General features: G+C 41.1%; 1 protein-coding gene across 1 annotated transcript in view; it reads left to right on the top strand.

Annotated features, from left to right (window-relative positions):
- The window catches only part of LOC134342830 (cadherin-4-like), a 781,531-nt gene that overhangs the window by 713,401 nt on the left and 44,002 nt on the right, over positions 1-24,128 (top strand). The window contains exons 11-12 of the mRNA XM_063041443.1: positions 6,075-6,217; positions 7,022-7,255. Of these exons, the coding sequence (XP_062897513.1) occupies positions 6,075-6,217; positions 7,022-7,255 (377 nt within the window). The remainder of the gene's footprint in view (positions 1-6,074; positions 6,218-7,021; positions 7,256-24,128) is intronic.

The raw sequence follows: 24,128 nt of genomic DNA, 5'->3' as shown, positions 1-24,128 counted from the left end.
TTACTTTTAATTCCCTCATCTAAATCATTAATATATATTGTAAACAGCTGCGGTCCCAGCACTGAACCCTGCGGTACCCACTGGTCTCTGTCTGCCATTCCGAAAGTGACCCATTAATCGCTACTCTTTGTTTTCTGTCAGCCAGCCAATTTTCAGTCCATGTCAGTACTCTGCCCCCAATACCATGTGCCCTAATTTTGCCCACTAATCTCCTATGTGGGACTTTATCAAAGGCTTTCTGAAAGTCCAGGTACACTACATCCACTGGTCCATTTTCATAGTTACATCCTCAAAAAATTCCAGAAGGTTAGTCAAGCACGATTTTCCCTTCATAAATCCATCCTGACTCGGACCGATCCTGTTACTGCTATCCAGATGTGTCGTAATTTCATCTTTTATAATTGACTCCAGCATCTTTCCCACCATCAACGTCAGGCTAACCAGTCTATAATTCACTGTCTCTCTCTCCCTTCTTGAAGAGAGGGACAACATTAGTCACCCTCCAATCCACAGGAACTGATCCTGAATCTATAGGACATTGGAAAATGATTACCAATACGTCCACGATTTCTAAAGCCACCTCCTTAAGTAGCCTGGGATGCAGACCATCAGGTCCCGGGGACTTACCAGCCTTCAGACCCAACAGTCTATCCAACACCATTTCCTGCCTAATATAAATTTCCTTCAGTTCATCCATTACCCTAGGTCCTTTGGCCACTATTGTATCTGGGAGATTGTTTGTGTCTTCCCTAGTGAAGACAGATCCAAAGTACCTTTTCAACTTGTCTGCCATTTCCTTGTTCCCCAGAATAAATTCACCCATTTCTGCCTTCAAGGGCCCAATTTTGGTCTTAACTATTTTTTTCCTTTTCACATACCTAAAGAAGCTTTTAGTATCCTCCTTTATATTCTTGGCTAGTTTACCTTAGTACCTCATTTTTTCTCCATGTATTGCCTTTTTAGTTACCTTCTGTTGCTCTTTAAAAGTTTTCCAATCCTCCGGCTTCCCACTCGTCATTGCTATATTATATTTCTTCTCTTTAATTTTATACTGTCCATTACTTCCCTTGTCAGCCACGGCCTCCCCTTACTCCCCTTAGGATCTTTTTTCCTCTTTGGAACGAACTGATCCTGCACCTTCCGCATTATTCCCGGAAACACTTGCCATTGCTGTTCCACTGTCATCTCTGCTAGGGTATTGTTCCATTGAACTTTGGTCGGCTCCTTCCTCATAGCCTTCTCCTTCTTTGAAGGACTAGATGTTTCATTTTACCACGTGTTTAACTGCTAAGATCAGCTTTTAAAAATAACATAATTATTAATATTCAAATTTACCAGTTGGCACGGTAAGAGTAAGAACTCCAGTATCTGGATCATTAGTTCAGACTTCTGGCTGGTCATCCAGTAGCATAACCATCGTGCAATAACTAAGTACGATACATTGATTATGTATAGGATTGAATCAACAGTGAACGTCTTGGATCTTAATTGAAGTTGCTCCTTCAAACCAGCTTGGTTCATGTCAAATTTCAATAATATTTGCTCCTTTAAGCTTCCCAGATTCTCACTAAGTTGGTTGTTTTTTAAAGCACGCAGTACTTCGCTGATTGAATATGCAATTTGCTCTTGAAGCTCATGATTGCTGGAATAAAAGCACAGAAAATGTCAATTTTACAGCTGAAATCACTCCCTGAACTTTGTAATAGCAATTTTTGCAGCTAATATACTGAATGAAAAAATCTGTAGCATGCGGTTGAATTGGTTCAACATGCTTTGAAAACTTATTCATTTCAAATGTGAAATTTGGCAGGTATACAGCCTTGACATGTATAAAAATGAATTCAATGTTTAGAAAATGCCGGCTGTTGTAATGTTGGACCAATTGCTTAAAGTATCCAAGACTGAGTGCATTTTTGGAACATCCATCATTAAAAAAGATATTTGGTATGTTTAGTTTGTGACATTGAGGCTTTGTACCAGAAACCTGTTGAACTTACTACATATAATGTTTAAGATTTATTTATTATTTCTTACTTTTGGTTTAAGATCTGCAGTTAAACAAGAGTGGCTCCTTTTTACACAATCTCAAACTTTATATTAAAAAAAACACCAAAAAGGGGTTATATATCTGAAAATATGCAGCAAGTTTGTATCTACTAGGAGAAATGAACAGATTAACATTTGGAATTGAGATCCCAATAGATATGCTACATATGTACATTAACAAACAAGAGAAAATCTGTAGACGCTGAAAATCCAGAGCAGCACACATAAAATGCTTAGGGAGCCCAGCAGGCCAGGCAGCATCTAGGAAAAGAGTACTGTTGACATTTCGGGCCGAAACTCTTCAGCAGCATTTATAGAACATAGAGCATAGAACATAGAATAGTACAGCACAGTACAGGCCCTTCGGCCCACAATGTTGTGCCGACCCTCAAACCCTGCCTCCCATATAAGCCCCCACCTTAGATTCCTCCATATACCTGTCTAGTAGTCTCTTAAATTTCACTAGTGTATCTGCCTCCACCACTGACTCAGGCAGTGCATTCCACGCACCAACCACTCTCTGAGTAAAAAATCTTCCTCTAATATCCCCCTTGAACTTCCCACCCCTTACCTTAAAACCATGTCCTCTTGTATTGAGCAGTGGTGCCCTGGGGAAGAGGCACTGGCTATCCACTCTATCTATTCCTCTTATTATCTTGTACACCTCTATCATGTCTCCTCTCATCTTCTCTCTCTCCAAAGAGTAAAGCCCTAGCTCCCTTAATCTCTGATCATAATCCATACTCTCTAAACCAGGCAGCATCCTGGTAAATCTCCTCTGTACCCTTTCCAATGCTTCCACATCCTTCCTATAGTGAGGTGACCAGAACTGGACACAGTACTCCAAGTGTGGCCTAACCAGAGTTTTATAGAGCTGAATCATTACATCGCGACTCTTAAACTCTATCCCTCGACTTATGAAAGCTAACACCCCATAAGCTTTCTTAACTACTCTATCCACTTCTGAGGCAACTTTCAGGGATCTGTGGTCATGTACCCCCTGATCCCTCTGCTCCTCCAAACTACCAAGTATCCTGCCATTTACTTTGTACTCTGCCTTGGAGTTGGTCCTTCCAAAGTGTACCACCTCACACTTCTCTGGGTTGAACTCCATCTGCCACTTCTCAGCCCACTTCTGCAGCCTATCAATGTCTCTCTGCAATCTTTGACAATCCTCTACACTATCTACAACACCACCAACCTTTGTGTCGTCTGCAAACTTGCCAACCCACCCTTCTACTCCCACATCCAGGTCGTTAATAAAAATCACGAAAAGTAGAGGTCCCAGAACAGATCCTTGTGGGACACCACTAGTCACAATCCTCCAATCTGAATGTACTCCCTCCACCACCACCCTCTGCCTTCTGCAGGCAAGCCAATTCAGAATCCACCTGGCCAAACTTCCCTGGATCCCATGCCTTCTAACTTTCTGAATAAGCCTACCGTGTGGAACCTTGTCAAATGCCTTACTAAAATCCATATAGATCACATCCACTGCACTACCCTCATCTATATGCCTGGTCACCTCCTCAAAGAACTCTATTAGGCTTGTTAGACACGATCTGCCCTTCACAAAGCCATGCCCTTCCCGAAACATCAACTGTACTCTTTTACTAGATGCTCCTTTGCCTGCTGAGTTCCTCCAGCATTTTATATATTCATGAAGTTGTATTTTAGTCCAGGATTTAAATTCTGCAACATGTTTGTTTTCAAATAGTTTTAAATTGATCTACTATGATACTAGCACGCTTGCGCAAAATGAGCCCCCCCCCCAAAAAATTGCAAAGAAACTTAAATGTACATGCAGATTTTCAAATCTGATAGTATTTATTCTGAGGAGATTAGGTGATGGCAAAGTGGATGCTTAGAACTGATTTATTACAGTAATTAGTTTTTTTATTTATAACCTATGCCTGTTTTTTTCCATTTGTGTGTTACATTCTATTTGGATGAAATGCATTCATCCTTAAACAGATATGCTGGAAAGCATGATTAGAGTAACCAATAAATTAATTCAACTTGAAAGCAGTAAGACTTTCATTAAAACATAAATGTTTACAACATTGGTTCATGACCATGGATGAGCCCATCTGTCTGTTTGAGTATTCCTTCTCTGCACAATGTATTATCTTTCATCTATATTTATTTTCTTTTATTGCTTTTAATGTTTAATGATCCCAAATGTGTTTCTTCCAATGGCTGTATTGATTACCATATAAACTCCTCTCATTTCCAGTCTCAGTTGCAAACTCCTGTAATTTCTCAGACATCTATTTCTTTATTGCTCTGGTTATTGCCCTTTTATGTTCAATTGTTAAGAGATACAACTCGAGCACAAGTCAGCTAGTGCCTGGCAAAGAGATTCTTCCAGTGAAATAGCCACTTGAGGGATAATTTTGAATTGCAGATGAGAAGCCACAGGGGTGAATGGGGCCACAGACCTAGAAGCTATGCTGAAAGATTTGATTCATTTTTATTTAATAGCTGAGCATCGATAACAACACACCTAGTCACCCATAACAGTCAACTCAAAGGCTCTGAACGTACTGAATGTTGAAAAACCTCGAGCTGCTTGATCTAGCTGAAAATAAGTTGCAGGGCTTGAGGAAAGTTGGGGAGAAATAAATAGATTAAGGACCTCAATGTCCATCTTCCTACATCCACTAGGACCCACAAAGATGAATTTTTACATGTAACCTATCAGATATGCTGAGTATCTGACACATCCTGCTGATTCCATGCTTCCATGTTTGGACTGCAATCAGTTATTGGGGATAGAGTGTTTGTCCAGTGACCGACCTGACGTTTCAGCATTTGATTGAAATACTCAAAGAGGAGAATTATCATCAGTAATTCCATTGATTCTACTAATGTTACTAGGGCAAGAACAATCAGAATAATGGCACAAATGTTCTTCATAAATTAAATGTCATGTAAAAGTGAATATTAGGGTGAAAAAATGTCAAGAAATGAATTTGCATATAGGGATATTGAGGGAACGCTGCAAAGGTTGTTCATTTGAGTGTCCGTGGCTCAATATAGACTGCAAATTTTTCAGGACAGGAGTAGGATCAGGAGAAACCAACCATTACACAACTGGAGGTCTCAGCACACCTGAGCCTAGATTTTGCTGTTTATTTGTATGGCTTACATTTTCAGCTTCATTTTCTGTCTTTCATAGGCCAAATTTCAAGCCTCAATCCCATTTCACTCATTTTGATCCAATGTCAATCATGTTGTGATACGGATTTTATAACACACTGAATATCTTCTATTTGATACCTGGCTGTTCTGCAAGTTAGTGTAGTATGGCTTTTCAATTCCCCCGCCTTCATAAAATATTATTTTTCTTCAGCTTATTTAAATTCACCACCAGTGTCATTCATTATGCAGGTTCAGCTGCAGGCCAGTCAATTTTTCCAAATCGATCTCACTAACATCTGGTGATCAGTTTAAGACATTGCCTCAGATGAGTCAAGCAACTGCCTAACACAGTCCTGGCCTTTGAATCATATCTAATAGCGGACGTGCCAAATATGTTTCTTCCACTGGCAATTTTGTTCAGGATTGTGGCTAGACTACCATAATCTACTCCCATGGGCAAGGCAAATGGGGTAGATGTGAGACTTTTTAGTGTTGGCTCTAGACTTCATGGAATTCACATCAAAAATGAGCAAGGACGGACCTATTGAAATCTCTCATCTGGTTGATTGTTCTTTGTTGAACAGCACTTGATGAAGCACTGAAGGTAGCAAGAGCAGAGAATGTACTCAGGGTGGAAATCCCCAGTCTCCATCAGCAAGAGTGGGTAGTCTGGAAATTTTCGAATGTTTTATGTAGAAGAATCATATTTACAACTAAATGAAGGCAGATAATGATAAAAAGTGTATTGTTTATAGCAGGCTTTTCGCATGTGACTTTTGTTGCTAATACTGTAAAACTGTTTCATTTGTGCTCAGATAAATGGGCCTCTGGCTTACCTATCTGCTGGTTAAAATCTGTATTAATAGTTACTGCTTTTTTTTTAGATATTCTGAATTGTCAGATCCTGCAAACTGGCTGAACATTAATACCACAACTGGTCAGATCACAACCTCAGCCGTCCTGGATAGAGAATCCATCTATGTAAAAAATAATATTTATGAAGCAACATTCCTGGCAGCTGACAATGGTAGGTCCTGGCTTCCTACTGTGTTATAATGCAATGTGTAGCTTGGTGGTATCTTGTCCTTCTGTCTTTTCAGTCAAGTGACTTTAATTCTCTTCTATCTCAAAGCATAGTAGTGTTGGGATGTAATATGTTAACTATAATGTGCTTGCCGGATTTCACTCAGGTCAGTTATTTCCTAGAAAGTCACGAATGAGTGAAATTGAATGGCCATTTATTTCATTACTCATTTTTTTTTTCTTAACTGATCATTGAAATTGTATCCCAGCCTGCTATTCTTCTGCCAGTGGCATTCTAGAAAAACACTGGAAGTTTCACTGAGTTCAGGACAATGCCGCTTTAAATTAAGGGTGGATAGACCTGATGTTCAAGTTTGGAATCTAACTCAGGTGGGAAGGTCGAAATTACATAAAGCAAACTGGAGAGGACTTATTCACCAAGCAGTTTTTTTTTGGTTATTTTCTAGTCCCTTTACACCAGGACTGTAGCAAAGTGAAGTTAAGTTACACAGTTGTAGTATAATTGCAATATTAATGCAAGATGTGCCAATCAGATCAGAGGTAAAAATATTTTCATGAGAACATGATAAATAGATTCTTAAACGAAACTTAAAGTTGTCCGTATTGCTTTGCATTTATTTATGATGCTTGACTTGTTTGCAGTCACCACGCATCCATCCATGCTCAGAGACCAACTTCCAAATAAAATTTACTCTAGCAGTGGAGATCAGGCTAGAATACTTGTGGCAAAGTCTGATGAATCAACATCTCCATTTACAAAAATTAATGGGTGTTTGTCTTCATTCAGGCAATCCTGCAGCGAGTGGAACTGGCACCATTCAGATTTATCTTATTGATGTTAATGATAACGCACCAGAGCTGATTCCCAAAGAAACCCAAATTTGTGAAAAGCCAAATCCAAATGCAATTAACATCACAGCAGGGGATGCTGACAGAGACCCAAATACGGACCCATTTGTGTTTGAACTGACTAATAGACCTCCAGGTGTCAAGCGGAACTGGACAATCACACGATTAAATGGTAAGCTGTAGGCCTGGAGATTGCTGATTAATTCTGGTACTGAATAGCACACTCCAGATCAAAGTAAAGGTAAATGCAATAGAATTAAAAGTCATGGTCAAAGGAGAAGTTAAAATAAGCGTTGTGTTTTTACAATATTATTGTAACAAGTTTCCTTTATTCATGCAATCTGTTGCTCTCATGCTTCTCATCAAAGTTCCCTGGGAGTGATGTATTTTAGTAGTTTTTCTTACTTCGTGTGTGAAAGTGTGGCCTTATGCCTCAATACAAAGGGCAGCACAGTGGCAGCACTGGCTGAGCAGCTGTCTTGTCACTCTAGTAACTCAGGTTCAATCCTGACCTCTGCTGTTTGAACAGGCAGAATTCCCCCATTTGGTCCAGTTTCACCTCACCTCCCAAAGGTTTGTATATGTATGTGGGTGGCAAAATCTAGAAGAAGTTGATGGGAATGTGGGAAGAGTAAAAGGGGAGGAACATAGAATGCTTGCTTGACGGCAGTTGTGGACTCAGTGGTCTGAAGGGTCTGCTCTGTGAGTCTATGACTCTTCCATAGACTGACTTCCTGCCAAGGGTCACTCTCATAGATTGAAAATCTATGGAGGTAAAGTAATGATAGCATAGGGATTAAATTCTAAAAAACATAAAGAACTATCCTAACATTCCAGAGATGAACTTCAAACCACTACCATAGCCGACAGGGAATTTACAATGAAACTCTATCATGATTTTATTTATTGCCAAGCCTAAACCCAAGAATTTCCTATCCAGCAGCATTGTAGAAGGGTCTGCGACTGTAGCAACTCATGATCGTGACTCACCTCAACTTTCTTAAGGGGATCTGGGGATGTGTGCCATCTTTCCAGTGCCACTTGAATGTCATAAATCAGTACAACTGTGCACCAATGTAGCCCACTGTATGCTTAGGAGTGTGAGGAGCTTTGCTCAAAAACGGTTTATATCCAGAGCCACAGGCAGGAGGAAGCTTGAGAATTTGGGATACCAGTCATGTAAGTGAGTCAAGTCTGGCAAGTTATCTCAGAGACATTTCATTTACAGAAACTCAGATGATGAGCTGTAGATAGTGTTCAGTCATGAGCTGCTTCCAATTTCTTAGGACAATGCAGTAACATGATCTTTTTTTGAATGCTTGGATCCAGAAATTCTCCAATAAATAGATACTTGAACAATACTGTAAGTTCCACAAAGGTAAAATTAAACTCTTCCTACTGAAATCTTTAATGCCTTTTTCAGATACTAGATTCTTTGGATACTTGTAATTAGAATTTCAGTACAAATTATATCACGATATTTTCTGTAGCATACAGTTATCCTACTGTAAAAAGAAAATTACATTTAATCAGTGAAGAATATATTCATTTTATTTTTCAGAGGAAATTATTCTGTGTGGTTTCTCTTGTAGAAATTCTTCTGATGTCATTTTTCAATGTATATTGTTTGCATAATTAGCAACAGGAAAATTATTTAATTCCTTAAAAATTCCATCATGATGTACATCGTAATCCAGTGCTGGATGGAAGTGCTTATTTTTGGAAGCCTCTTTCCCAGCATAGAACCTAGCTTGAGGGAGCACAGATCAAAGATGTGGATAGAGGTATTGATTTAATTTTGTGATAATCTTTCAACTTTCAGTACTTACTCTTGGCTGCAAATATTTGTGCAATTGTATCACAACTTGCTGGTCTGCTTACTAGGATTCTGATGTCTGTACTTTAAGCATAGGGTCTTAAAGCATCCACAGTTCCTAAGAGTTGTCTGAAATGGTTTTACTCAAAACAACATGAGCTACAGTGAGATTTCATTGAGGTTAATAAAATACACGAGTCCTAGTAGGACAAACACACTTCTCTTTGTAGAAAGGTCAGTGAGAATGGGATATATATTTTAGGTTATGAGTAAGATCTGAGAAAAATTGAGGAGCATTTTTTTTTAGCAGAGTGATAAGCACCTGGAGGTTACTACCTTGGCGTAGGATTTGTTATCATTTTATCAATATCTGGATGAGCATTCAAAGTCCCATAACTTACTCAGTTTATGCATAAGGTGCAAGCACATGGAATTCACGCATGTCTGCTCTCATGCCCATCCTCTGGCCACCCTACCAGGTATAGGGTTCCTCTTGTCCTCATCTACCACCCAATCAACCTCCGTGTCAAGCACATAATTCTCCAGAACTTAGACAACCTCCAACGGGATCCCACCACCGAGCACATCTTTCCCACTCTCCCACCCCACTTTCTGCTTTCTGCAGGGATCACTCTCTACGTGACCCCTTGTCCATTTGTTGCTCCCAAATAATGTCTGTCCTAGCACTTATCCTTACAAGCGGACCAAGTGCTACACCTGCCTCTACACCCCCTTCCTGATGACCATTCAGGCCCCAAACAGTACTTCCAGGTGAGACATCACTACACCTGTGAGTCTGTTGGGGTCATATCCTGTGTCTGGTGCTCGCAGTGTGGCCTCCTGTACATTGGTCAGATGCAACGTAAATTAGGAGACCACTTTGCTGAGCACCTATGCTCCATCCGCCAGAAGAAGTGGAATCTCCCAGTGGCCACACATTTGCATTCCACTTTCAATTTCCATTCTGATATGTCAATCCACGGCATCCTCCACTGTTGCAATGAGGCCATACTCAGGTTGGAGGAACAACACCTTAGATTCCATTTGGGTAGCCTCCAACCTGATGGCATGAACATCGATTTCTCAAGCTTCTGGGTAATGCTTTTTTGGATTGGAGTAAAGAACTGCAGGTACTAGAAATTCAAAACAGGATCTGAAAATACTGTAAAGTACAGAGCAGGCTAGACAGCAATGATAGAGGAATAGAGAAGACGTTTCAGGTTACTGATCTTTCTTCAGAACTCTCCTTCACCCTTTTCTGCACCTTAAAACACAACTGCTTTCACATTTCTGGTTCTGAAGGAGAGCCATTGGTTTGAAATATAAGCGCAAGAGAAAAACCACCAAACCACTTCTTTTCCATGATTCCTAGACTCTGTGTGTGTGTGTGTGTGTGTGTGTGTGTGTGTGTCTTTTTCTCTCTCCACAGATGCTGCCTGAACTGCTAAGTCTTTGTTTAGTTTACTGAACATTGACAGCTAGGCTACCTCCATCATGAGATAAATTGCTTCTGTGATCATGTTCTATTGGCCTAATTCACACACCTATAATATACATGGATGGCTTAGAGAGCAAACATAATTCAAAAAATGTTGAGCTAAGTATGAACTTAACACTAATGTTAATTTTTCCTGAGGAGAAAGTGAAGTCATTCATGTGTTTATAAGATTGTTTTAAATCCCTCTGTGCATAGTGAATAACAGAAATCTTGCTTCATGCTGATTCCTTCTATTCTTTGATCTTAATCTCAAGGCAATGTCAATCATTGTGCCTTCATTTGTTTTTTTTTTGTTTTTGGTGCTTACAAACTGCAAAATTAACCAGTCATTCTGGGTTAAGTTGCTTTTCTCTTGAAAGACTATTTTTCCCAACTAAGTAGTACAAATAATACGAGTTAGTGGAGGAGAATACATATGTTACCTTCAAATGTAATGACTCTTACATGTTACATTGAATGCAATCAGTGTCTTCAACCTGAAACTGTTTCTGAAAAATTAAACTCTCAGAAATTACCCTGAAAGATTACTGAAGTGTGAAAGAGGCTGATAGAAGTGCAGAGGAAGGAAAAGTCTCCTGATGTACACAACTTGGCTACAAGGCCAATTTTGTGTCAAGAACATTATTCTGGGAAATTAGTTAAATAAAACCAATGGAAACAGGAAGATTTGATAGCTTGCCTTTTATAGAAGGGAAATAGAATTGAGGAACAGATTACTCAGCAAGGACAATGGAACAAATATTTCAGTACAGGTTTCCCCCACCATCCGAAGGTAGAGCGTTCCTATGAAACCGTTCGTAATCCGAAATGTCGTAAAGCGAAGAAGCAATTACCATTTATTTATATGGGAAAATTTTGTGAGCGTTCGCAGACCCAAAAATAACCTACCAAATCATGCCAAATAACACATAAAACCTAAAATAACGGTAAGATATAGTAAAAGCAGGAATGATATGATAAATACACAGCCAATATAAAGTAGAAATACTTCTCTACAACGATTGCCTGCACAGATCTCCGTAGCGAAAATCTCACACAAGCGCTCTCGGGAGAAAATCTCACACAAGCGCTGTTGGCATAAACGCGCTCTCCAGTAACCTTTAAACTATGAAGCTGCCAAATCTACCAAATAACACGTAAAAATACACAACCTAGATAAAGTAGAAATAATGTATGTACAGTGTAGTATCACTTACTTGAATTGGGAAAACAACACTGAGCACACTGACGGTGGTATGTTAGACTGAGTCATTGCAGGCTGGGTGGTGCAGTGGCCCCCACTCTCCGGGCCGCCGACCTGATATATTGCCATGAAAAATGCAACGGTAGCCAGGAGGCACACAGCACATCGTTAAGAAAAAAACTGAAATAAACGTGCTAATTACTTAGGTGCTGCCCGGCACGTAAATGTCGGCGCAGATCAGAGGCGAATGCCGATTGCATCGCCTCTGATCTGGGCTGACAATTACGTGCTAGGTGGCACCTAATTAATTAGCATGTTTATTTCGGCTTTTTTCTTAAAGATGTGCTGTGTGCCTCCCGGCTACAGCTGCGTTCTTCGCGAATCGGTACGGTATCTGTCCGGGGCCCGGGTGTTGGGGTGGTAGGACACGGGGGTGTCATCTCATCGTCGATCAGGGCAGGCAGCTCAATTTCTCCTATGACTGCCCGCCTCGATGTCGAAGGTCGAGGTTCGTCATCTGCTGTGGCTGATGTGGAAGGCTTGCTTGACTGCTGAGCCTCGCACATTTTTCTATCATACAGTTGTTTGTAAGCACTCAAACCATCCTGCAAATATCCCCTAAAGCAACGTACCCTTTCAAAATTAAAGTCGTACTTTATCATTGCAGCGAAAATCTCACGCAGTTGCTTCACTTTCTGCATTTGGTTTCGATTGTTGTCCTTTCCTCTTCCAATTGCATCAGTTCTTCATCTATCAGTTCTTGGTCATGGGATGCCAAAACCTCTTCAACATCATCTTCGTCAGCTTCCACAAGCCAAACTCACTTTGTCCTTGCTTCGTTCACCACGATCGAAATGCTTAATTATGTCTAGTTTTACGCTAAGTGTAACACCCTTACTCTTTCAGGTTTTTCTGACACCTTAGAACTCATCTTGCTAACGGCTGCTCAATGCAACGTGTTCAGCAATGCCGTTCCGAATCCGGAGCAAAGCGGCTGCTCGGGGCGTGCGCTGCCTTTTATTGCGCGCTGATTTTTTATTGCGCGCTGCCTTTCTTCGTAACAGTCAAAACACCTTCTGAAAGTGAAAACAGGGTACTAATGTAGGTCTTTTGTAACAGTGAGGTTTCATAAAGCAAACGTTCAAAAAGCAGGGGACACCTGTAATTGTTAAAAGAGACTGGATGAGTTCTTGATCAAAAAAACAGCACAATCCCAGAGGTTCTGTAATCCACGTGGGGAATGTTTCCTCAAGTAGACGCAGATTTTGTCAGTATTAGCATGCAATAGTTTCAACAGGTTTACAGCAGATTCAATTTTATTGGCTCCTCTCTCAACCGTGGAATATTTGGGTAGTGAAGAAGCATACAGTACATCAGGATGCTCTTCATTGACTACAGTTCTGTATTCAGTTCTATCATCGCCTCAAAACTAATCAATAAGCTTCAAAACCTAGACCTCAATACCTCCTTGTGCAACTAGATCCTCGATTTCCGCACTTGCAGATCCCAGTCAGTTCAGATTGGCAAAATAATTCTATTTCATTGCAAGCATCAAGGAGGAGGTGTAGGAGCCTGAAGACACACGCTTAATGATTCAGGAACAGCTTCTTCCTCTCTGCCATCAGATTTCTGATTTGAGCATTGAACGCTTGAATAATACTGTACTGCCACATTTCTACAAATTTCACGACACATCTGGTAATATTAAAACTGATTCTGATTCAGATTCCACAATCACCATCAACTTCACCATGCTGTGTGCTTAGCCACATGTTGTACCTGCTTCATATTTATGACAGAGGCTAAGCACAGCTCCAATGACATAATTAATTTGCCGATGACACCACTGTCATTGGCTGAATCAAAGTTGGTAATGAATCAGGAAATACAGTGCCTTAAAAAGGTAATGTGCACCCACAAGTATTTTGCACAAAAAGTATATTTATTTAAGAGTGGCAAGGAAGAAGCCCTGGCTAAAAAACAGCATATCCTTGCCTGTAAAGACTTTGCAAAGTGTCATTTAGAAGATACTCTAAAGATGTGGAACAAGGTTTTGTTGTCAGATGGAACTATTTGGCCTCAACATTAAGCAGCACAAGCAGTGTAAATCTAATACTGCACATCAGTCAGGTAACACCATCCTTGCTCTATGTTGGAGGTAGTATGCTGCAGGGATGCTTTCAGCAGCAGGGACTGTAAATCTGGTCAGGATTGGTAGGAAGATAAATGCTGCTAAATACAAAGAGATGCTGGATAAAAACTGCTAGCCCCTGCAAGAAAACTTAATTTGGGGAGGAAGTTTGTCTTTCAGCAGGACAATGACCCAGTGCACACTGCCAGAGCAACCATGGAGCAGCTTCATATGAAGAGAATTGATATCCTTGAGTGGCCCAGTCAGTGTCCTGACCTTAACCAGATTGAACATCTGTGGCAAGACCTCAAGATTGCTGTCCACTGCTGGTCCCTAATTAACCTGATACAGCTTGAGCAATTTTGCAAGAAGGACTGGGCAAATCTTGCTCTATCACATTGTGCAAAGCAAATAGAGACTTTTCCAAAAAGACTACTGGCTGTAATAGCTGCAAGAGGTGGTTTAACTAAGTAGTGAGTAAAGGGGGATGAATACTTTTGAACTGGCATTTCAGTTTTTGTACTTATAGATTTTTATGATTTACAATTTTCCTGGTTTTTAGGTTTTACTGTGAAAAATGAGCATATAATTCCTAAATAAAAAATTCTCAGTTAAATTGGTCAAAATCCCTGTTAGTAATACTCATTTATGTGAACAAAAGATTGCGGGCTGAGTACCTTTACAAGGCTCTGCAGGACGGAGATCAAAAATTGGTTGAATGGTGCCACAACAATAACCTCTTACTTAATGTCAGCAAAATGAAGGAGCTGATTATTGACTCTAAAAGGAGGAAATCAAAGGTCCTTAAGCCAATTCTCATCAGGTAGTCAGAGGTGGAGAGGGTCAGTAACTTTAAATTCATCATCATTATTATTTCAGAGGATCTGTCCTGGGTCCAGCATGTATGTGCCATTACTTAGAAGTCACAGCAGCGCCTCTACTTTTTTAGAAGTTTGCTAAGTTTCAGCATGTCATCTAATACTTCGACAAACTTCTGTGGAAGTGTGATGGAGAGTATATTGACTGGTTGATTCATGACCACGTATGAAAACACCAATGCCCTTTAATGGAAAATGTGCAAGAAGTAATGGGTACAGCCCTGCACATAATGGCAAAACCCTCCCCACCTGTACATCTGCAAGGAGTGCTGTCTCAAGAAAGCAGCATCCATCATCAAGGACTCCCACCATCCAGGCCATGCTCCCTTCTGACTGCTGACATCAGTAAGAAGATACTGGAGCCTCAGGACCACCAAGTTCAGGAATAGTTATTACCCCTCAACCATCAGGCTCGTGAACCAGTGGAGATAACTTTACTCACCCAACACTGAACTGTTTCCATGACCAATGGACTCAGTTTCAAGAACTTTTCATTTCAGGTTCTCAAAAATTTATTGCTTATGTATTTATTATTAAAATTTTGTTTTTTTTCCTCTTTGTATTTGCATAGTTTGTTGCCTTTTGCATGAGTTGTTTGTCCATTTCGTTGTTTGCATTTCTTCATTGATTCTATTGTGTTTCTTTGTAATTACTGCAAATGCCTGGAAGAAAAGGAATCTCAGGGTATATGGTGAAATATATGTACTTTGATAATAAATTTACTTTGAACATTAAGCATGATTAATACAACTACAACTTTTGTAAACACGAGGAAATCTGCAGATGCTGGAATTTCAAGCAACACACTCTTACTAGCTCTTCTTTCAGTTAGTCCTGATGAAGGGTCTCGTCCCGAAACGTCGACTGTACCTCTTCCTATAGATGCTGCCTGGCCTACTGCGTTCACCAGCAACTTTTATGTGTGTTGCTACAACTTTTGTAGCTGGCTTTGATAAATTAATTTAAATTAACAAATGGATCTGGAATTTCTGCTGGTGTGACTTAGACCCAAATGAAGAAAAATACTGGTACCTTTCAGTACTTACTTTAAGTTTACATGTTTCTGAACAACCATTCTTTTTGTGTTTCCTTTTGAAAGATTTGATGGGGTTGTGCCTGCAGATGGGCTGCAAAGTAGTGTTGGCAATTGGTATTTGTTCTGTTTCCTACTTGCTGACAGTATTGAACAGTCCTGGGTAAGTGGTATCCAGGATAAATGCAGTGCCAAAATCCAAACGCATTATTTTGATGCTATAGCTAATCCCCAATCTTCGATCATCTACTGTTTGCTGAACAAGCATATTTTCTTCATGTCTCAAGATGTGTTGCTTCCTGACCTTTGCATGGCATGTTGAATAAGTTTTGAATGTGCTAAATTTAAACAGAACTTTCCATTGTGGATTATATTTACTGAGTTCCAGCAAGCCACTATTCATCTCAATAAACTGCTGGGTGTTAGAGAAAATAGACTTTCATCAAGTTTATGAAGGTGAACTTGGGTCAGAGGAGAAAAAAAATCTGCAGTAAACTACTTTTCATCCAATTTCCACAAGAGTATACAGTTTTCTGATTGCCATCCATCACATGGATTATAAACTCAGATTTGCTGAGCCACCAGCATTCTCCTCATGAACTTTTATTTAACTGATGACTATTATGGTTTCTGAATTTAAAAGTAAAATAAGGATGTATTTTATTTCATCGAAGTGTTGCTGTCATAATCTTAGCTCCAAAATGTACGGTGTCTTGAAAAAGTATTCAGCCCCCCACAACTATTTTCACTTTTTACTGTCCCATTTTCTAACATTTAAAATATATTGAAGTAGGATTTTTTTTTGAGATAAACTGTAAAACATTGTGCATCATGTCAAATCAAAAGAAAAATTTCAAAACCTGTCAACAATTTACTAGAAATTAAAAACCAAAATTGTAAGGCTGAAAAAGTATTCATCCCTGTTGTAATTACTATGCTAACTTTCCTCAGGAGCAATACTGTATATTACCTTACCAACTCACCCAATTCCTTGATGTAGGAAATTGGAGGATCACCCATTTTCAATGAATGAATAAGAATAAGTACCTCCTCTCTCGGTAAGGTCCAACAATATGGTAAATTTTCAACTAATGAAACCAAAGTAAAGACGAGTACATTGAAGGCAAATCAGGGAAATGATAATAGAAAAGCACAAATCTGGGGAAGGGTACAAGGTCACCTGAAAGGCATTCAATATATCTCAAAACTCAGTGCAGTCCATTGTGGAAAGTGGAAAAAATATGAATGCACAGCCAGAGCAACACTCACAACAAGCTGGAGGGACTCAGCAGGTCAGGCAGCATCCGTGGAAATGATCAGTCAACGTTTTGGGCCGGAACCCTTCGTCAGGACTGAAGAGGGAAGGGGCAGAGGCCCTATAAAGAAGGGGGGGGGGGGAGGGTGGGAAGGAGAAGGCTGGAAGGTTCCAGGTGAAAAACCAGTAAGGGGAAAGATAAAGGGGTGGGGGAGGGAAAGCAAAGAGGGGATAGGCAGGAAAGGTGAAGAAGGAAAAGGGGAAAGCACAATGGGTAGTAGAAGGAGGCAGAATCATAAGGGAGGTAGTAGTCAGCTGGGGGAGGGGGCAGAGTGCTCCTCCGCAACTTCCGCCACCTTCAACAGGACCCCACCACTAAGCACATCTTTCCCTCTCCACCCCTCTCCACTTTCTGCAGGGATCGTTCCCTCCGCAACTCCCTGGTCCACACGTCCCTCCCCACGGTTCTCCTACCCAGCACTTATCCTTGTAAGCGTAAGTGATACATCTTTCCCTACACCTCCTCTCTTGCCACCATTCAGGGCCCCAAACAGTCCTTCCAGTTGAGGCAACACTTCACTTGTGAGTCTGTTGGGGTCATCTATTGCATCCGGTGCTCCCGGTGCGGCCTCCTCTACATCAGTGAAACCCGACGCAGATTGGGGGACCGCTTCGTTGAGCACCTCCGCTCCGTCCACCAAAACAGACAGGATCTCCCAGTAGCCACCCACTTCAACTCTGCTTCCCATTCCCATTCAGACATGTCCATACATGGCCTCCTCTACTGCCATGATGAGGCTAAACTCAGGTTGGAGGAGCAACATCTCATATACCGTCTAGGTAGTCTCCAGCCTCTTGGTATGAACATTGAATTCTCCAACTTCCAGTAATTCCCTCCCCCTTCCTTCCCCTATCCCAGTTTCACTCTGCCCCCTCCCCCAGCTGCCTACTACATCCCTTATGTTTCCGCCTCCTTGTACTACCCATTGTGCTTTCCCCTATTCCTTCTTCACCTTTCCTGTCTATCCCCTCCCTGCTTCCCCTCCCCCACCCCTTTATCTTTCCCCTTACTGGTTTTTCACCTGGAACCTACCAGCCTTCTCCTTCCCACCCTCCCCCCACTTTCTTTATAGAGCCTCTGCCCCTTCCCTCTTCAGTCCTGACGAAGGGTTCCGGCCCAAAATGTTGACTGATCATTTCCACGGATTCTGCCCGACCTGCTGAGTTCCTCCAGCGTGTTGTGAGTGTTGCTTTGACCCCAGCACCTGCAGAGTATTTTGTATTCACAATGCACAGCTAGACTGCCTAGGTCAGGCTGCTACTCCAAATTTAGTCGCCGGAGAAGAATGACACTTGTACTGTGACACCAACATTCACTCCGAGTGAGCTGCAGAAATCAGTGGCTCCAACTAGAGATGAAGTTCATGGCTCCACAATCTCTATGACCTTGCACAAAAAAGGTATTTAAGGAAGAGTGCAAAGAGGAAGCCCTGGCTAAAATAAAAAACTATACTACCCAATAAAGAATTTACAAAGTGTCATTTAGAAGATACTGTAAAGATGTGGAAAAAGGGCTTGTGGTTCCATGAGACTAAAATGGAAATTTTGGCCACAATACTAAATGGTACATGTGACGTAAGTCTAATACTGAGCATCAGCTTAGTAACACTAGTCCTACTGTAAAGTATGATGAAGGTAGCATCATGCCATGGGGTGCCTTTCAGAAGCAGGGTCTGGAAATCTGGTCAGGATTGATGTGAAGATGAATGCTGCTAAAAAGAGAGATATTGAATAAAAACCTGATAGCCTCTGCCAGAAAGCTTAAGCTGGAGAGGAAGTTCATCATTCAGCAGGACAATGACCAAGAGCAACCATGGAGTTGCGTCAAATGAAGAAAAGTGATGTCCTTGAGTGGCCCAGTCAGAGTCCTGACCTTGACCCAATCGAACGTCTCTGGCAAGAACTCAAGATTGCTGTCGACTCCCCAATTAACCTGGCACAGGTTGAGCTATTTTGCAAGGAGGAATGGACAAAGCTTGCTCCATCACTGTGCAAAGTTAATAGACACTTAGCCAAGAAAAAAACTACTGGCTGTAATAGCTGCGAGAGGTGGTTCAACTAAGCAGTGAGCAAAGGGGGATGAATAATATTGAACTTCTGACACTTTGGTTTTTAAATTTTTAGTTTTTCATGCCTTACAATTTTCTCTGTGTTTTGGGCACCACTCTGAAAAAAGGAGCATGTGATTCATAAATAAAAATTCTCCGTTAAATTGATCAAAATCCCTGGTTGTCTTATGGGTAAAAAGGATTGATGGCTGAATATTTTTGAAGCACTGTGCATATTAATATTTATTTGTATTATTTGAACCAATATTGTAAACAGGAATTAAAAAAAAAGATTGCAGCATCTTTGGATGAAATAGATTCAGTCATTGTAGGACGTTTGGATGAGAGCCTGCAGGCTCAGTACCTCCCTATATTAATGTAAAATAGCAATGTTAGAAAGACTATTAAAAACCTAAGTCAGAATTCCTAAAAAAAAACATTTGGCAAACAGGAACCTTTCTCAGCAAAGGGGAAGGCTTTAGGCGAATGGGTTATAGTCCATAAGACATAGGAGCAGAATTGACCCATCTGACCCATCGAGTCTGCTCCGCCATTCAATCATGACTGATCCTTTTTTTCTGTCTTCTCCTCAACCCCAGTTCCCGGCCTTCTCCCCATAACCTTTGATGCCATGTCCAATCAAGAACCTATCAATCTCTGCCGTAAGTACACCCAACAACTTGGCCTTCAAGCTGCATGTGGCAACAAATTCCACAAATTCACCACCCTCTGTCTAAAGAAATTTCTCCACACCTCTGTTTTGAAAGGGCGCCCCTCTATCCTGAGGCTGTGCCCTCTTGTCCTAGACTCTCCCACCATGGAAAACATCCTTTCTATATCTACTCTGTCTAGGCCTTTCAACATTCGAAAGGTTTCAATGAGATCCCCCCTCATCCTTCTGAATTCCAGCGAGTACAGACCCAGAGCCATCAAACATTCCTCGTGTGATAATACTTTCATTCCTGGAATCATCCTTGTGAACCTCCCCTCGACCCTCTCCATGCCAGCACATCTTTTCTAAGATGTGGGGCCCAAAACTCTTCACAGTACTCAAGGTGAGGCCTCACCAGTGCCCTGTAAAGCCTTAGCATCACCTCCTTGCTCTTGTATTCTAGACCTCTTGAAATGAATGTTAACATGGCATTTGCCTTCCTCACCACTGACTCAACCTGTAAGTTAACCTTCAGAATGTTCTGCACAAGAACTCCCAAGTGCCTCTGCATCCCAGATTCCTGGATTTTCTCCCCATTTAGAAAATAGTCTGCACATTTATTTCTACTATCAAAGTGCAAGACCATACATTTTCCAACATTGTATTCCATTTGCCACTTCCTTGCCCACTCTCCTAATCTGTCTTAAGTCTCTCTGCATCCTACCCGTTTCCTCAACACTACCTGCTCCTCCACCAATCTTAGGGATTAGATATGAACAGTATAAATGTGACATAGCGGAGGTTTGTAGGAAGTGGTTGGAGGAAGTACTGCATGTGAGCATTTGAAAATTTCATTTTTGAAGTTAAAAATGCAGAGTTAAATTATCTGAAGCTGCTGTAGTTGAGAGTCCATTACAGAACCTGATACAGATTTTTTTTCATGGAAGGTGGAAAGCTGTTAGAAAGGCGTGAATGTGCAAATAGTTTGCTGCAGAATTGGAAAGAAAAGATCTATTTCTGGAGATCGCTTGGCTGTGGTTTGATACAAACTGTAAATATTAAGTAAAGAAAGTATAATTAACCTGAACAAAGATATGTTGGAAGATGGTTTGTTAGACATTGAATGTTGGTCTACAAGGATAGATGCAAGTGTCTTTATGTGGATCTGATAATGGTAGGTTTGAAATGAAGGGAGTCGGTGCCTGGGATTTCTCTCGAATGTCAGTTAGCAGGTAAGTTATGAGATTAACTTCAATGCAACCGATTGATGAGTATACAGCAGGGACAGGCATTTGTGAAAAAGATAGTGTATCCTTTGGGGGAAAAAAGGGAGACAAGCAAGGTGAACTTGTCTGGAATAATTTTTGTGATTAAGAGGAAGGAAGGGTGCAGCAGCAGCAATGGAAGCTGAATAAAAGAACAACCTGCTGGAGAAACTCATTGAGTCAAAGCAGCAAATGTGGAGACAAAGGGATAGCCTACATTCAAGATTGAGTCAATACTATCTATCAGGGCTGCTTTTCATTTGTGTTCCATGGCAATTGGATAGATGCCCTGGAATCACAGCAGCCTTAAAAATGATGGCATGAACATCGATTTCTCTAACTTCCAGTAATTTCTCCCCCTCCCTTTTTTCTCTTTTTCTTTTCCACATTTTGGCTCCCCTCATTTTCTCACATGCCTATCATCTCCCTCTGGTGTCTGGTGCCCTTCTTTCTTCCTTTCCTCCCATGATTCACACTTCTTGCTTGTCAGATTCTTTCTTCTTCAGCTCTTTACCCTTTCCACCTATCACCTCTCAGATTCTCACTTCATATCCCCTCCCCCACCCACCCACCTTCCCATGCACATGACTTCACTTGTCACCTGTCAACTTGGAATCCTTCCTCTACACCCATTTCTTAATCTAGCTTCTTTCTTCCTTTCCAGTTCTAATAAAAAGTTTTGGCCTGAAACATCAAGTCTGTATTCCTCTCCATAATTGCTACCTGAACCACTGAGTTCCTCCAGCATTTTGTGTGTGTTACTTAAGAATAACAAGCACAGGTTCTTGCATTTGGTGGTGGTGGTAGGGGATAAGGGTGAGGGGTTCAGAGATGTTAGATGGATTCACTATTTTCATGAAGTCCAATAAGTCTGCTTAATCTTTAAACTGAGACAGCTGGTAGGTAGAGCATTTGTGAGTAAAGATGGAAAATGAAATAATGATGATTTCTTCTGTATCAACTGAATATACCACAGGAAGAGAGGGTAAATATTGTAATGGGACAACTGGGGCAACAAATAATGTGAATTTTATAGAAGAGCTGAGATTGATGGAACAGTGTGTATTCTCACACAAGAGGAAGGTGATGCACAGTGTAATATATTACAATTAGCTCCGTAACACTGTAGTGAAGAGTAGAGGAGTCAGCAAACAAGGAATATGGATAAACAGGAGAAAATCTACAGATGCTGGAAATCGGAGAAACACACACAAAATGCTGGAGGAACTCAGCAGGCCAGGCAGTATCTATGGAAAAAAGTACAGTCGATGTTTCAGGCCAAAACCCTTCGGCAGTACTGATGGGTAGCTGGTGGCTTTGCCTGTAAGACTGTGTTGATGAGTGTTCTGATAAGCGTTTCAGAGAATTGGAAAGATATGATTGCCCCAGGCAGGTTGCAAAGGAGATACATCAGTAATTTGCCTGGACTTCTGCTTGCAAGGATAAGTGCCAGGAGGGAGATCGGTGGGGAGGGACGAATGGACAAGGGAGTCGCATAGCGAGCAATCCCTGCGGAAATCAGAAAGTGGGGATGAATGAAAGATGTGCTTGGTGGTGGGATACCATTGGAGATGGTGGAAGTTCCAGAGAATTATGTGCTGGACGCAGAGGCAGATAGGATGGTAGGTGAGGACAAGACAAACCCTATCCCTGGTAGGGAGGCTGGAGGATGGAGTAAGAGTAGATGTGCGTGAGATGGAAGAGATGTAGTGGAGGGCCGCTTTGATGGTGGAGGAAGGAACGCCCCTTTCTTTGAAAAAGGAGGACACCTTTTTTAAACTTATCCTTGCAAGTGGAACAAGTGCTACACTGCCCCTACACTTCCTCCCTCACTACCATTCGTGGCCCCAAACAGTCCTTCCAATTGAGACAACGCTTCATCTGTGAGTCTGTTAGGGTCATATACTGTATCCAGTGTTCCCGGTATGGCTTCCTGTATACCGGAAATACCCAATGTAGATTGGGAGACTGCTTTGCCAAGCACCTACGCTCCATCCACCAGAAGAAGCGGGATCTCCCACTGGCCACCAGTTTTAATTCCACTCCCATTCCCATTCCAATATGTCAATCCATGGTCTCCTCTACTGTCGCCATGAGGCCCCACCCAGGTTAGACAAACAGCACCTTATATTCTGTCTAGATAGCCTCCAACCTGATGGCATGAACATCAATTTCTCGAACTTCCAGTAATGCCCTGCCCCCACCATTCCCCATCCCCTTTTCCATCTCTCAACTTATCTCCTTACCTGCCCATCGCTTCCCTCTGGTGCTGCTCCCCCATTTTCTTTCTTCCATGGCCTTCTGTCCTCTCCTATCAGACTTCCCCTTCTCTAGCCCTGTATCTCTTGCACCTATCAACTCCCCAGCTCTACCCTCCTCCTCCCAGTTTCACCTTTCACCTTGTATTTCTCTCTCCCCTCCCGTACCTTCTAAATCTACTCCTCATCTTTTTTTTTTCTCCAGTCCTGCTGAAGGCTCTTGGCCCAAAACGTCGACTGTGTTTTTTTTTATAGATGCTGCCTGGCCTGCTGAGTTCCTCCAACATTCTGTGTGTGTTGCTTGGTTTTCCAGCATCTGCAGATTTTCTCTTGTTTGAGAAAATCTGGAGTGCACCGCCTAAGGGGACATCAGTGATAGAGCTTCTCACAACATATAAGATGTATCAAGGTGAGCACTTGAATTGTGAAAGAATAGGATGCTACAGGACAGGTGCCTGCAAATGGACTAAGGATACATGGATACTTAATTGTCAGCAGGACAGGATGAACAAAGGGCTCTGCTTTGTGCTGCATTGCTCATTGTGTCCCTGTAGGCTCATTCAAGCAACATGTACTTGCAAAGAATTGCATTCCTGGTAACCAAGCAATGGTATTGTTGTTATTTTCAAACATTAAAAATACTTTTTCCCAATTTGAAACATATGTTTTTGAATTACTGACATTTCTTTGAATAATGAATGTAATTTGTGTATATATAAATTACTACTGCATGCATTATTAGTTTACTTTTCTGGGTAGAAAATCAGTTTGATGGATTCAAGTTCATTGAAACATTAAGATTTCTCGATTTCAAGAATGAACTTTCTAGCTATGTTTTTCAGCACAGAATATACTGGAATATGATATCCATACTGGTTGAAGATTACAAAATTTTAGTTTATAGTTTATATCATCATTTTCTACTTGGAATTTATGTCTGCACATGAAAACACAGTAACAATTGGTTT

The sequence above is a fragment of the Mobula hypostoma genome, chromosome 2, assembly GCF_963921235.1.
Source record: "Mobula hypostoma chromosome 2, sMobHyp1.1, whole genome shotgun sequence".
Lineage (NCBI taxonomy): Eukaryota > Metazoa > Chordata > Chondrichthyes > Myliobatiformes > Myliobatidae > Mobula > Mobula hypostoma.
Note: the sequence above shows the minus strand (reverse complement) of the source record. Positions and strands in the feature narration are given on the sequence as shown.